At 39.5% G+C, this 15,065-nt stretch overlaps 1 protein-coding gene across 1 annotated transcript in view; it reads left to right on the top strand.

Annotated features, from left to right (window-relative positions):
- Positions 1–284: 284 nt before the first annotated feature.
- MTNR1A (melatonin receptor 1A) overlaps positions 285–15,065 on the top strand; it is a 52,743-nt gene continuing 37,962 nt past the window's right edge. The window contains exon 1 of the mRNA XM_074904109.1: positions 285–526. Within this exon, the coding sequence (XP_074760210.1) occupies positions 334–526 (193 nt within the window). The 5' untranslated portion in view covers positions 285–333. The remainder of the gene's footprint in view (positions 527–15,065) is intronic.

Here is a 15,065-nt window from a genome sequence, read left to right as displayed (position 1 = left end):
CACCACCCCGCCCAGCCCCCTCCGCGGAGCGGCGCTGAGCGGCGCGGGAATGGGGGGGGAGCCCCGCGAGGGGGCGCTGTGGCGCTGCGCCGCCGCGTGCAGCTGGCAGCCCCGGCAGCGCGCGGGCCGGCGCGGGGCGGCTCCGTGTCACCTGGCGGCGGCGGGCGGGGCTATAAAAGCGGCGGCCGCGGCACATGCTGGGGGGGAGGTTTGAGTTTTCATGGGGGGAGCGCCTGCTCCGCCGTAGGGCGGGCAGCCCCGTGGCGGAGGGCGGCCGGCGGCCGGGACACCCGCCCCGCCGGTATCAGCTCCGCGCTGGGAGGCGGCGGCAGGATGAGAGTGAACGGGAGCGAGCTGAACAGCTCCGGCCTCCCGCGGGAGCCGCCGGCCGAGGGCGCCCCGCGCCGCCCGCCCTGGGTGACCTCCACCTTGGCCGCCATCCTCATCTTCACCATCGTGGTGGACCTGCTGGGCAACCTCCTGGTCATCCTCTCCGTCTACCGCAACAAGAAGCTGCGGAACGCGGGTAAGGGGCGGGTGGCGGGGCGCGGCGCCGTGCTCTCTGAGGCTGCCGGTTAAAACTTTGCCCGGGCGCGCAACTCCAGGGCTGGGCGCTCTTTGCCTTCGTTCCCAGGCAGCGGTTAGAGGCTCTGACAGATCCCCAGGGCTTCATCTTTCCGACCGAGTCGGCGATCGAGCGCGTAAGGGTATTTTTAGCGCCCGCCACAGAATCGTGGTGCTGTTTTTACCTCGCGGCAGTTCCCACCTAGGAGGAAAGAAGGCAAGTCAGCCTTATTGAAGCATGAAATCGAGGGGTGGTGCTGGGGGTCATGCTGTGGCATGCAGTGTGTGTCTGTGGATGCTCTTCGGAGTGATTTTCTGTACCTGACCCTGAGTGAGTTACAGAAATGTCTCCAGTAACAGATACTGTGGTTGGAGCTTCAAATCAAGCAAATACTAAGTTATAGATATGGCAGGATTTAGGCAGGCCCCCATCCCCTGTCGTCCCCCGCCCCCGACAGTAATTTCATTTTCTTCTGTTTGCTTCCTATTTGCTATCTAGGTTTTTGAGAATGGGGAACATCTGACAGAAAACAGATTTAGGCACGTTCTTAAAAAAAACCCACAACTCTAATTTTGTCAGGATAGAATCTGTGATGGTCTATTGAGTAAATCCCTCTTAGTTCATGGATTATTGTTCAGACAGGCAGGAACTTCTTCAGATTCATTCTGCTTTATCATGTCAGACCAGCTGTTGTGCACGTGTACCAAATCTGTGCAGTCAAAACTATGCATCTTTCATTGAAAAAAAAAAAAAATATGGGAGCGTGTGAAGAGAGCTGCATTGTTAATGAAAACAGAATTTTACTCTATGATGATTAAGGTGCTGCTTTTATTTTTTCCACGACTACCTGTCAGGTTCTTTACTATGACTCCACTAAGTTCATTAGCTAGTGGTTTAAAATTCATCTGAGGAGGAACTTGAGCCTGGGCTTTGCTATAAACTAGCCTAATAAAGGTAGCTAATATTGGATTCTGGCAAACAGTGTCATGCTTAACTTTTTAAGGCTGTCAGGTAATGTAAATGGATTGGACGTTTCAGTTTTAGTCATAGTAGAATGCCAACAAGCAGTACCAAAACAATGAATAGCAGATTGTAATTTCTTTCTGCCTGTGGTTGGCACTGATGTAAATTCTAAAAACTATATTCTCTTCTTGCTTTCATTGACAGAAATTTCATTCACTGGAGCTGGCAGAGTTGCACACTGCTATACTGTATATTTGAGAGGAGAATCAGACTCCAGAAATCCAAGTTAATGCTTTGTCTACCCTTGTTCACTGGGAGGTTTTCAGATGGAAGGGAGGAAGGGTTGAGATAGGCATATTGCTGGGGTTACTCCAGGGGAAAGAGTGATATTCTCCTCTCCCTTAGTTACTAAATGCATACTTCAGCACTTCTGTGGGGAGTTTGCAATACAGACATGCCTGTTAATGTCTGAAATAAATGGTGGTGCCTGTCTTCTGGAAGCCTAACTGAATCATTGGGCTCTATGCATGTGCATATTCTCTACTGTAGATCTTGCGTAATCCCTCTTGAATCCTGACATGTGCTCACTCTTACTGCATTTCTTGTTCTTGACTTTTCTATCATAGTCGCTGTTAAGAATGGCAGCAAACCGGCAACAGTCATCTCCTACAGCTAGGGGAACAGAGCATTCTTCTGAACATAAATTTTAGACTGGAACATGAACTAGAGACTAGTTTACCCTCTGAAATTAAGGATTAGTTAAAACAAGTAGGTACTTGGTACAAGATGGGGAAATAGTTTATAGTCTGTTTTTAAAGTTTTAAAGTCTGTTTTTCTTCAAAGTAAAGGGTTTTTTAGTACGTGGAGAGACTTTTGGAAGAATGTAACTAATAAGCTTCAAAAAGATGTGCAAAGTGTTTTTGACTAATCCTTCAAAAACCTATGCTGGGCATAACTTTGTGTGAGCACCGCTATTAAACTTGGCATTGAATTAAGAAGGGGATATTTGGATGAGTAAATTTATGATTAGGCATAAGTATTTAGAATACCCTGGCCTGATATTTGTGAATATGAAGAAAGCTTCCTAAATCTTGCTTACAGTAATTCAGATTATTCAGGAAGAGATTACATTGAAAATAATCTGATTTAGACATACAACTAATTTGTAAGTTGCTATTAAAGACAGTTATAATTTTTTAGAGCTGTAATAGGAAAGAAACTTCTGAGTTTATAACAACCTATATTAATAAGTCTTTTGCTGGCATGTTTATTGAGGAAAAAGGACACATGATGAAAACTCCACTGGAAAAAGGTCAGGGAAGAACAGAAGATACCTCCTGAAGAAAATGTATCTCACTGAAGACTTTATTACCTCTTTGCAAGAGAGGACTAACAGAAATAAGGAATATTTAACACTACCAAAAAGGTGGAGTTGGTGGGGGAAAACATGTTGCATCTCTGTCCTACTTTCTATTATATAAATATTTTTTGAAGATAACTACAGATTGAACCTGTGGACTTATGATTTAAAAAGTGCATTGGGGAATAGTAGGAAGGCCTAGAAAAACCTTCTCAACAAGTGGTGCAACCTTCCCGAGAGAAGGTTAGTAAAAGACACTGACCAAAGCAGAAATCAGTATCTCGAAGTTTGTCTCAGCAAGCGAGGAGTGTCTGATACTACAGACTCCTTCATAGTCACAAGCATGACTTCAGTAGATGCTCTTCTAGACACAGAAGCTGATGATGCAACTGGTAGGATCCTCTTTTATTTAATATACTTGATTTGTAATAAGTTTCATAGTTCTGGACTGTTTATTTTTTTTTTTTTGTGGTGACTGTGTAATCTAACAGGTGCCTGACACCAATTCAGTCCTGATGGGAACAGCTGCAGTTTAATGCTGTCCTGCACAAAGGCTGGATTTGGTTTGATTTGGACTGTGATCCTTTAACTTTGAAACAAAGTTCAAGGGGAACATTCAAGGCATAAGGATTTTAATGCCTGTAGCTTGATAGCACATTCATGCAGCTTTAAACTGGTGTGCTTTAATAATTAATTTTAAAAAAGAATGAGAATAGCTCATTTTGTTTAGTGTAAACCATCCTAATGCATCTTGTTTTCCATCACTAATACTAGTAGATCAGAAATAAGGTCATTCAACAGTTCCACCCTGAAAAGAGGAAATAACTAGCTTTAGGGAAGGTGGATTAAAGAACTACTAGTACTTTTTGCAACAAGTGGAGTTTTTACTTGAAACTATCAACATTGGATTAGAGCATCTCAGAAAACTAAAGAGGTAATTTAAAAGTGATTTATGTGACATTACACACAAATTCAGTGATTGCTGGTATCCTTATGCCTTTGTTGTTACCCACACCAAGAAAAACAATGCACTAAGAACAAGGTGAGGGAGCAGTTGTAAGTCTCTGACTATGGAGATTAGTTTTACTGCTTGTTACATTAAGATGCCAGTTAACAGGCGCCTGTCATTTTGGTGATGGGGGATTTGGGTACTTGCTAATTTACAGGACTGGACCATTCTTAAGGTCAGTGGAGAAAGCTCTCTTGAGTGCTATTACACCTCTTGCTCTTTTTCTTCCTTTTGAAACCGTTCTCTTGGCCTGGTGGGTTGCTCTTGCCTGGGCACTTTATGTGCAGAGGTTCAAAGGTGCCCTGACTTAGCCCTCCATCAAAGCCCTGTGTTGGAAGGGAGCCTACAGCAGGCAAGAAGAGAGCCCCAGAAGTCTTACGCTCATTCTGCTGTGCCTGTCCTGCCTGCTACCACCTGGCATGAGCTGGGATGACACAGGGACTCGTGCCAAGCTGTAACTAGCACCTACCACATCAGGACAGAAAGCTGCATTTATCCCTTCTCACCCATCTCTGATCTGTACTAGATGCATTTGGGGGTTTGTACTTTTTCCTGGTTTCCCATGTCCTTGGCCTAAATGTGTTCTTGGTAAAACTTGTTACTAGTGAAGAAGGCAGAAAGGAAGTGTGATGTTGCTGAGGCCCTAGAGTAGCAAGATACAGTTAACTTCACTAGGACTGCACACATGCTTAAAGTTATGTATGTTAACTACGTTTCTGAATGACAATGAAAAAGGAAAAAACAATACTTGTATAAATCTGCCTCAGCTGCATTAGGTCTGAACAGTTCTGTAAAGACAGCTCTGTGAGTGCTTAAAAGAATAGTGAACTCAAGAGTAATCTCTGACCAAAATTTGTATGATCAGTAAAGTCACTTATGAAAGAACTAAGGAACACAGCTACTTATGATTATTAACCCAATATTTGTTAAATAGTACAGCCTTTGCAGAAATGGGGAATGGGACCTATCAGAATTTTATTTTGGAGGCTTTTCAAATTGGCCCTGTGTTTTGGTTTGAGCAGTGTACGAATCTATTTGAAGTGTTCCTCTCAGTGCATTTTCTAGAATATAAATTTTAAATATAAGAGTGGATTATCAAAAGATAGTTCAGTTTGGAGATCTCATCAGTCTTATAAGAATATGACTGTTCTTGATGATGTTTTGGTTTTAGTTTAAAAATAATGTTAAATGCTCTATTAAAGATTGTTTTATCTAATAAATGAAACTCCTGTTGTGAATTCAGACTAACGGAATCATTGTTTTTGTCGCAGGTGATCCTTGGACTTCTTTTTCTGCCCTGAGAGACAATGGGTAGCCTGAAAATATTTGACTCAAACTTGTTGAAGATCAAGTTGTAGCACAAATTCAGGGTTCTGATGAAAACTGAGATGTTGATGGCAATGAACGTTATTTCAGACATGAATAACTTCCAATATTAAATATGGTAAGCTGTTTGGGAGAAGGGAAAAGACCTAGTGGAGATGCTGAACTTTGACAATTGTTGAACAGAGCTGAGCATAAAAATACAGTTTAAATAAAGCTGTTTCTCAGACTGGTTTTGATTATTTGACTGAATCAAAGGTTTACTTCACAGACCTGTTTAAATGTCACTCTGCTGTCAGTGACCAAAGACAGATTATTTCAAATAATTCTCTGTTCTTACTAATATGTCTGTCAAACTCATTTATTCTTTCTGCAACATTCTGCATTCTGAAGTTTTTAGAAGCACTGCTTTTTCTAATTCGCTGCTGCCAGGAGACAATGATACTGATACACTATACTATTTACTGTCTCTTAGGTTATTTTTTTTAAGGAGTTCTTTCCTCCAGATTTTTTTCGTCTTTAATCTTTTCATTAGCAACTTCTGATCTGCTCAACTCTTTTCTGTTTCTTTTTACACTGTCCACTCTTCTGTCTTGTAAAACAGATACTTTATGCCTCTCTATCATAAGACATCATCAGCAAGTCTAGTTTAGTGCCAGCAAATGCTACCAACAATAGGATCCAGTGCCGATATGTCTGTTCTGTTTGTACAATGAAGGCTTGTTTTCCTAGGGCAATAAAAATGTTGCAGTGTCAATTCAATGCTATGCATCGCAGTTTAATTTTTCAACCTTAATAAGAACCTTGTCACCCTTGCCATTGGCAGTTTTTCTTCTGCTGCATCCATGAGCTGCCTCAAATTCCACATTTTCCACTCCTGAGAAACAATTACCAACCTCTTGTTTCAGGAGGACAAGTGTTACTAAGAATTCCTCAGGATAACAAATATATTTTGTTAATGTTTTAATGTTGCTTATTTAATGAATGAATAAACTTGTATTTAACATGTAGTTAAGTAATGCTTAGGACTATTATACAAATGCTGCTACTAAAGAAGTGTTCTTTCAATATTTAGCCCTCCTGAAGTCAAAGATGGGCAATATTACAGTTCAGAAAGATAATCAAGGTTCCAATCTTATATGACAGAATAAAGTTCTGACTATCTTCTTAGTTTTAAGAATGGTTAAAATATACAAAAAAGCTTTTATCAATACCCTTAAATTCAGATAAGCATGCTGCAAACTCCTTAATCTGTTCTTTTTAAACTAGAGCAGAAACTGAGGTATAATCAGTAAGTCTATTTAAAGCTTTTTAGATAGTGACTCCTGTAGCTTCCTAATAGTTTTGTGGTAATAACTGACCAGGAAGCATACAAAGTTTTCATGTCCTATAGTTCTTTTTTTAATGAATCTCATTATCCATAAAGGAGGAAAACTTGTACCCTTTCCTTGAAGAAACACCTTGCACCAGAAGATTTTCATCTCATTCTTTTCATTTCATAAATGGTCTAATACAGTACCAGATCATACAGTTAGCTGTGCTTTTTGAAGGACAGTTATTACCTTATTGATCATAAAAATGCAGCTCTTGATTATATCAGAGTCCTGTGCTTGAGTTAGGGACTTGAATCAGGTTGTCTGGTTTTGGGAAGGGGCATGGGTTGTGTTTTCTTGATTGTGGAGGACTCCTCATCTTTTCCATCGCTGGAGTTCTAAAAGTCCTTTAACACTTCACTTGGACTCCATCTTCCCTAACTCCTAAGGTCCCCTGCTCTCTAAAATGAAAAAGAGAATAGAAGCAGCTAATTTCAAACCCTGCTGTGTGTGACCGAGGACTAGAATTCTCTCTTCAAATACATACTAAGCAGCTGGAAATGTTTGTGGATGGTTTTAAGTTAGTTTGTTTTACTTTTTCTGTCCATACCTTTAAACAGGCTATTTAGCTACCTTTGTTGTGTAAGTTGGGCAGGATATGTAATTCTTCCATTCAGGCTTACAGAAACCTGATTCTGCATGATGTGCACGTGTGACTTTACATGGGATGCTGAAGTCTAAGTTCTGTTTCTGTTGTATCACCTTGACTTTTCTTTTGGGGTGCAGATGCAAGGTTAGCGAAGGTAATTGGTCTTCAGAGAGAGGTTACCATGCAGAGAAACTCTGCCCCTGTTCTGACAGAGGTCACCTCCTCCCTGGTGCTTGGTACTGTGTGAGGTCAATCATTAACACTGCTTCTTTCAGCTGCACCGGAGTATTAACCTAGTGTGGTTATAGTGCAACTGTCAGTACTATGTTATTTAGCCAGATGAGATGGCCAGCTCTGTAGCCATTGGCCAGAGTGGTGAATGGGCAGGAGTACAGGGATCAGCCTTGAAAATTGGTATCCAGTCACACCATAGAGAAGTTTCAGCAGATACCTATATGTGTGTGTGTTTTGGGGAAGAATCATAAATGTTCTTCCCTCCCCACCTCAGTGGTAGCTGTGGATTTCATTTGATGTTCCTGTTTTCCAGATTGAGTGAGTAGTTCTCTCTCCTTAGTCTTACTTGATTTTTTAAGGACACATTCATCTCCCTGTCTGTTTGGGAGAAAAGCAGTGATTTCATTTTCATAGGTGAAAGAGTATTCTTGACCCAGTACAGTTAGAATATGGACATTTTTGTGTTAGAGATACTGAAAGGAAGGTACCTCTTTATGTGAATTTTCCTCATTAACAGCCACTCTTTGCCCCTTCAGTCAAACATCATAGTCACTCATAAAATGAACAATTACCGTGCCTTTTTATCTTCCTTTGGCACTCTGTTTTTTCTTTCCTTAAGTAAGAGTATCCTCAGACTTATTTTGAGACTGAATATTGTTGAAAATATGTGACTTACCTATTATGAAGAATCAAAGTTTGCATGAATGTCAATGAATCAGTTACTTCAGTTGTATTTTTGTTTTGTTTTGGATGAAGAATTAATGGTCTAGAAATAAAAACCCACCTGTTTTTATTAACAGTTTGTGTATTTTGCATTAATATGTTCTGTCTTAATTATAGTAATTATTTACATTAAATGTACATCTCTAGATTATCTCTGCCTGTGTAATTCTGGGGTCTGCCTTCTGTAATTTGAGAATTGTAATGCACTGTAATGCCTGCACCTAATACACAGGTTCATGTAATTGCAACTTACATTAAAAAAACCATAGGTTGTTCGCCACATTTCCATTATGCCATATTACATCTCCAAACCTTCCCTGAATCTCTGTAACTGAATTTGTTCTCATTTAGAACAAAGGATTGAAAGGGACCTTCCTGATCATCAATTCCAATTTCCAGGTGTACTAGGTGTTCATACCAATCCTTTCAGAATCACCTTTTACCTTAAGTTAAGCTTTTTCTCCCATTCAAACTAAAGAAGGATGTTCTCACTGCCTAAATGTGTATTCTGTCGATTTATATGCTTTTGCTATTGTACCAGTGTTACTTAACATCTCTCTATTCTTGTAATAAGAATAAAGCCATCACCTCTTGGCTGTCATTTTGCTAGTCCTGAAAAGGTAGATGTCAAATTCTGTTAGTTTATTTACAAAATAACCTTTCTCCTGTGAGAGAGCACTAAACCAAGGAGTATGCCTCATCTCTGGAAATACCTTCCCTAAAAGCAAAATCCTTGTTTTAATGAAATCAACAGCAAACCTCTTACCAAGGTCAGTGCCTGTCATCTTTCACTTTTTTGGCTGCAGTGCTTGCCCATGGGTGAGAAAGCTGCTATACTGCTAATGGCCTTAAACCTGAAGTGTGATAAGCAGGGAAGTCTTTACTGTGATTTTGGAGTAAGAACAGGAATTTTTGTTGGATCACTCATATCCTTGCAATAATGCTGCTTACAGATCAGGGTCATAAGTGCCTGATCTGCATATCCTGAGGTTGGGATGTCATGGGAAGCCACTTACAATTTCCTGTATAGTAGGTGTGCAAGCTATTACGTCTGAAAATGGATGCTTCAAGAACACCCCAGGAATAAAGAAAACACAAGAGACCATCTACTACTGCAATGCTGTCCTTTCTAGGATTTGGGAATTTTTTGTCTAACAAACAGAAATTATGTTACTTAAGGACAGTTTGCTTGTGCTAGAGTTGTCTGGTCAGATCATGTCAGTTTATCCTTGATATTATTTTTGTCCTCTTTGGCTTTCTAGGAACTTTGTAGTTCTTGAATATGTTCATTAAGCAGAATGAATTTCAGAATTGGGGCTTTGCTGCTGTAGCCTGATTGTACGGATTGTCTGGTGGTTCTGTTGCAAGATATGACATCATATATATGTATGATGTTACTTTGGAAATAATCTCTTATCGATCTGACTATCTCCGACCACTATCTTTTCAGCTCTCCTTTTGATTTTTCTTCTTGTCTAAAGAACTGTGCTGTTGAGAACCTCTGTGCCTCAAACTCACTCTCCTTTCCTAATGTAACACATTTCAACGCTGTTGCTAAGGATTTTCTTAACATTGGCTATGTCTTATTTTGAGGGTACACAGTATTAAAGCATACATGAATCCTACTGGTTTTTACCATGTTGCAGAAGGTACTCATAGTAAAGGTGGTTTCATTTACTGGTAAACATTGGTTTTATGAATTTGTAGATGCATCTAGAAACATTTCCTCTAATTATTTGGGTATTTTTGCAAAAAGTATCTTTTCATTTTTCTTTTTTTTTTTTTCCTAATGCAACATCCCCTGGCACATGGTAACTCATATTTTTGTATATTTGTGAATATGCATGCTCTCCTTAGAAATGAGGATCTCTCATATGTAGGAGAACATAATCAGCATGTCTGACAGGAAGGAAGGACAGTAATGTTTCCTTATCTTTCCTCTACCTAGACACAGGCTGTGGGTTTAGTTCATGGTATAAATTAGAACAGTTTCAGTGTTTCTGTAATTCATGCTTATTGAGACAGCCTCCATGGGGATTATTCTGTCTGTAAGTGTCATGTAAACACAGCCTTCACTGGCCAAGCTCACTCTAACTATTCTGTATGTAAGTTCAGGACTACACAGTTAACACAGTAATCTTCACCAGGCTGGGTAAACCAGCTTTTCACCTCCTCTGTATAATGGTAAGTATGAAGAAAACAGCAGAACCAAGTTTTTGAGTTGGTGTGTAGTAAATACCTAATGTAGAGCTTAAAATGCAGTCAGATTTTCTTGCAACAAAGTTTTTTGAACATTGTTTTTAGCAAATAATTGGTCATTTCTTTTGCAGCTTCTCTTACAAATCTGTTTATATCCTGCTCCTGTTTTTTGCAGCTCTTCTCCGCACTCCTTTTTCTTTTACCCATTCAGCGTATCCCACTACTGAGAATCTCTGCAGTGCCTGATAAGACTGTCAACTATGAACATTTTGTTGGTTGCTGGAAACCTGCCCTGCTTTGCATAGTTTTTATGGCATAATACTTGTCTTGTTTACAGACGCTGTCCTCCAGCAATATTTTGTATCTAACATACCCACTTCAATTATCCTTGGCTGTTCCTAGGAATTTGTCATGCTTAGAAATTCATCGTACATTTGTACTTTTTCTTTGGATAGTCTGTACCCACTGGGTATTATGCTGAAGATGGCATAAAGATGACTGCTTCTGTATTGAAGAATAACTTTGCACTATCCTTGGTAATTGTTTGCTGCTGAAGTTTGTTGTTTTTTTTTCTCTTCCCCCCCTGCATTTTTCTATTGAGGGTAGTCTGTCACTTTTTTTTTTCCCTGAAAGGCTCTTGGTTTAGAGTTCTTATTGACTTGGGTCTGTCCCTTACAGGATCCATTACACATTCTGTGAAAGCTGTTTTTTTATACACTCTGTAATAATAGAATACTGAGATGCTGCACTGTTCTTAGGGGCGTTATGAGCACTAGCATTTTAAACGGAGGTTGAGTGCTGCCTTTGCAATTATTCCTGGTAAGAATTTCTAATGCATACTTAGTGACAGCCTAGGGGAGATTATACAGTTGTACGAAGCTTGCACTTCCACCCTGCACTGCTTGCAGCTGTCATCATCTAAAACATGCCCTAAAGGTGTGGCTGAATCTGACAAACAGGTAAATGAAGAAGTATGAATGGGAAAAAAAGAAGCAAATAAGCTAAATTGAAGCAACCTTGTGGACATAAAATTTGTAATCTGCTTGTTGTCAGTGCTTATTTTGTACTGGGGTATCCCATTCGTCACAACAGTGATGCGTTGTAAGCTTTTCTAGTGGGTCTTCTCTTTTCTCAAGCGGTTCCAGTGACAGGGCTTTGCTTGAAGTCTAGCTGCCTGAGCACATCTTTCCTGTGCAGAGAGAACTTCATAGGCTACCACTGAAGTAGTGAATTGATTTCTAAGATCTTTTGCTTATATTCAGATATTCGTATTATCTCTTGTCCCCATATTTACCGGAAAACTTCCTTAATCAGATTCAAATTTCACAGATTTCACCTGTTTCTGTCTTTTGAATTGCTGCCCATTCCTTGTGATGACTGGACAGAATGTTTGCTTACTTAAAACCACAAAACTTGCTTGTCTTGCAATTAAATCTCCAAATCATGAATTTACTTGTGTCATTTTCTGGTCTACTCTCTTATACAGGTATTCCGATGAAGTAAATAGAATTTCCAGTAGTAACAGTGGGTGGCAGCTCCATTATATGTTGACTTCAAGATCAAACCCATTCTGAAGACATATTTATTAAGAATTACTTTTGTTAGAAGCATTTCTATGTGTTCATGTGTCAAGTACAAATGTAGTATGTTGTTACAGTAAATTCAGTCTTAAAAGAACCCCCTAAGACTTAGTTTGAAGTTTTAGAAGGCAGGCACTCTTTATTGAAGCGCTGAATGCACAGGGAATCATTTTACCTAACGTGCATGTCAAATGACAAAAGCACACTTATTATATACAATAAAAAAAAATTAATATCCATGTGATTTTCGAGAAGTACACACCTGTTTCTAGAGGATCTAATGCATATGTCAGTACATTGCACAAGTGTAAAGAATTTGGGGAAGGGTTTCTAAGGGGGTTCCATGGGGATCTGTGGTGGACCCTAGTGGTTGTTGAAGATGGGTTTTTTTCATATAAGGCCTTGTCTTGGCTCATTGCTCTGTCTGTAAAGTTTCTCAGCTTTCTTATTTTTGACTACCACAGGCATCTGTTGGTTTCCCTGTCCTCCGTGGGATGTACCCATCAGTTGCAAAAATATGTCCTTGGGCGCATTCCTGTCTGAGGCCCCTTACAGCAGTTAGCACCAACTACTTTCAGGCATCAATGTGACCAACTACTTTTTCTAGAAGCATTAAAAGTTTGACATTTTTAGTACATTGGAATGTTTCTGGAAATAAAGGACTGTCTAATGATCATCTATAAATTAAAACATTGTCTTCTGTATTCAGAAACTTTGTTAATTGTCCAGACAGATTACTTATTTTAATGATTTAGCATTGCCTTCAGAATTGTACTGGCAATCTTCTGAGAGGAGGGGCTGTGGAGAAAGGGATTAAAATGAGTCTTGGAATTAGTCTCAAGTTAAATGGAGCAAATGGTAGGTTAATATTGAACCTGAAACTCATAGGTACCTGAAATTCCCATTTGCTAGCTTTGTGAATCCAGAAAAAAAAAAAAAAAAAAAATCATTGCAAGTTTCTTCTGTCACCAGTGACTTTTACTTACACAGCTAACTATTGTTTGGGTCTAAATGGTTTTCTTTGATCCACAGTAAAGCCCTTTGAGCAGTAATAGTGTATACATTACACAAACTATTGACACCAAAAAATAGGTGACAGAAATATGTAATGAAATACGAAGAGTAAGGCCATTCTAAGTATGGAACAAAAAATTTCAACCATATGAGATTTTTCAAAATCCTAGTATTAGAAAAATGTGGACTCAGATGGGGTTAAAAGTAGTGACTCTCTTCTAAAGAATCTGTGCATTTGTATTCCGTGGAGCTGATTCTGTCCAAGCCTAACTGGACACAAGGCCTTTGGCTTAAGATGCCACAGATGCTCAAGATCTTACAGATGCTCAGTTTTCAGAGCTCGTGAAGTTCTGTAACAGTCTGGAGTACTTTGTAAATGAGACTTGGACAGTGTAAAACATTAGTCCAGGATCAGAAAGATATTAGAACGTGTAGATTTAAGATACAGATGGAATAGGCAGTTATGTATAGGAATGCCATAGGCAAAGTTAATCATATATTTGAAGAAGAAAAAAGACTAGGGTGACTTCTGATTCCCTTCTATACAAAATGAAATAGGAATATGACTTTAAGATCAATTTTTTTTTTTAACCAAAGTAATGCACAGCATAACCATAGAAGTATTTTCCAAGAAAATTAAATATCACCTGGAATTGACTGCAGTCTGTTTTATTTTGACACATATTGTTTATATATTTGTTGACTTTTCTTTGGGGCATATGCAATAAGTAATTTCTTCTCACCTGAGGCTCTTATTTTTTTCTCATGTCACAGCTGTCTGTCTCCTGTTACACCTACTGTTGTAGTATTGTAAAAGCCCAGTGCCTAAGCCATTTTGGATTTCGGTGTTTGAATCATGCTGGCTTGTGTGTAGCATCCCAGTTCTGCTGTTGAATTTACTTGTTCCAATACTTTATGTTCCCACAAACATTTCCCAGCTTCATTCTGCAACAGTCTTTTGTCTTAGCAGGGCAGTCAGTGATTCTTTATGTGAAATGTGTGCAAGGAATATAATCTTCCCCAGCACCTCTGTGCCATATAGAAGCCTTGTACCAGACTACAACTGCAGCTTTTCTGTCATTTGGTTTGGTTTTCCATGGAGAGAACATATTGTTAATGCATTTGATTTCTTTCACTAGGTCCTCAATGTTATCTGATCCAACTTGCTAATTTCTGTCACTGCTTTACAGTGCCTCCTCATATTATTCTCTCTGAATTTGTATCATGACCTTAGCTATTGCATGGATGCCTGTAATGTCCCTGAATTAGTCTTAGTTCAGAGAATCATCTGGAAAAAACCTTGAAGATCATCTAGCCCATCCATTAACCTAACACTGACAGTTCCCAACTACACCAGATCCCTCAGCACTATCTCAACTTGACTCTTAAACCCCTCCAGGGATGGGGACTCCACCACCTCCCTGGGCAGCCCATTCCAACCCCTAACAGCCCTTTCTGTAAAGAAATGCTTCCCGATATCCAGTCTAAACCTTCCTTGGTGCTACTGGAGGCTGTTACGTCTTGTACTATCGCTTGTTACTTCGTTGAAGAGACTCATCCCCAGGTCTCTGCAGCTTCCTTTCAAAGTTCTTTTGTCAAAGTATTCCACTATTCCACAGCTGACTTTTACCCCAAAAGGATATGAAAAAAAGAAGTGTGATACCATGTATCTTAGCTGATTCCTCATCTTTTTTTGTCAATATCAATTTTCCCTATCCAGAATAGTTTTGGGTTTTTTTTCTACCACCTATTTGATTATTTGATCTTAAATGTTTGTGGTTAAGTGTATAGACTTCTTATTGCTTAATAGCAATGTTAGGGTCTTCTAGATCAATACAAATCGTAGTTGGGAGGCTGCCTTAGGGCTGTGCTATTAACCTTTGTCATGATAAATTCACGCTACTTATGGTTCTTCCCTTTCTAGGTGTATTTCTGAGCCTATTGACCAAAACTCATTTTTCTGAAACTTGTGTATTTTAAAGGAGTATATGAATCATTACAAATGTACGGTGCTCAGGAATGCCCCTAGCCCCTCAAAGTATTTCAGATGCTGCACAATTAGATACATTTCATTGATGGATGCATTTGTTCTGAGCATGCCTAGTTTAGCATCTTTAAGCTTACCAAAAAGGA

Source organism: Athene noctua, chromosome 4, assembly GCF_965140245.1.
Source record: "Athene noctua chromosome 4, bAthNoc1.hap1.1, whole genome shotgun sequence".
In the NCBI taxonomy this organism is placed as follows: domain Eukaryota; kingdom Metazoa; phylum Chordata; class Aves; order Strigiformes; family Strigidae; genus Athene; species Athene noctua.
Note: the sequence above shows the minus strand (reverse complement) of the source record. Positions and strands in the feature narration are given on the sequence as shown.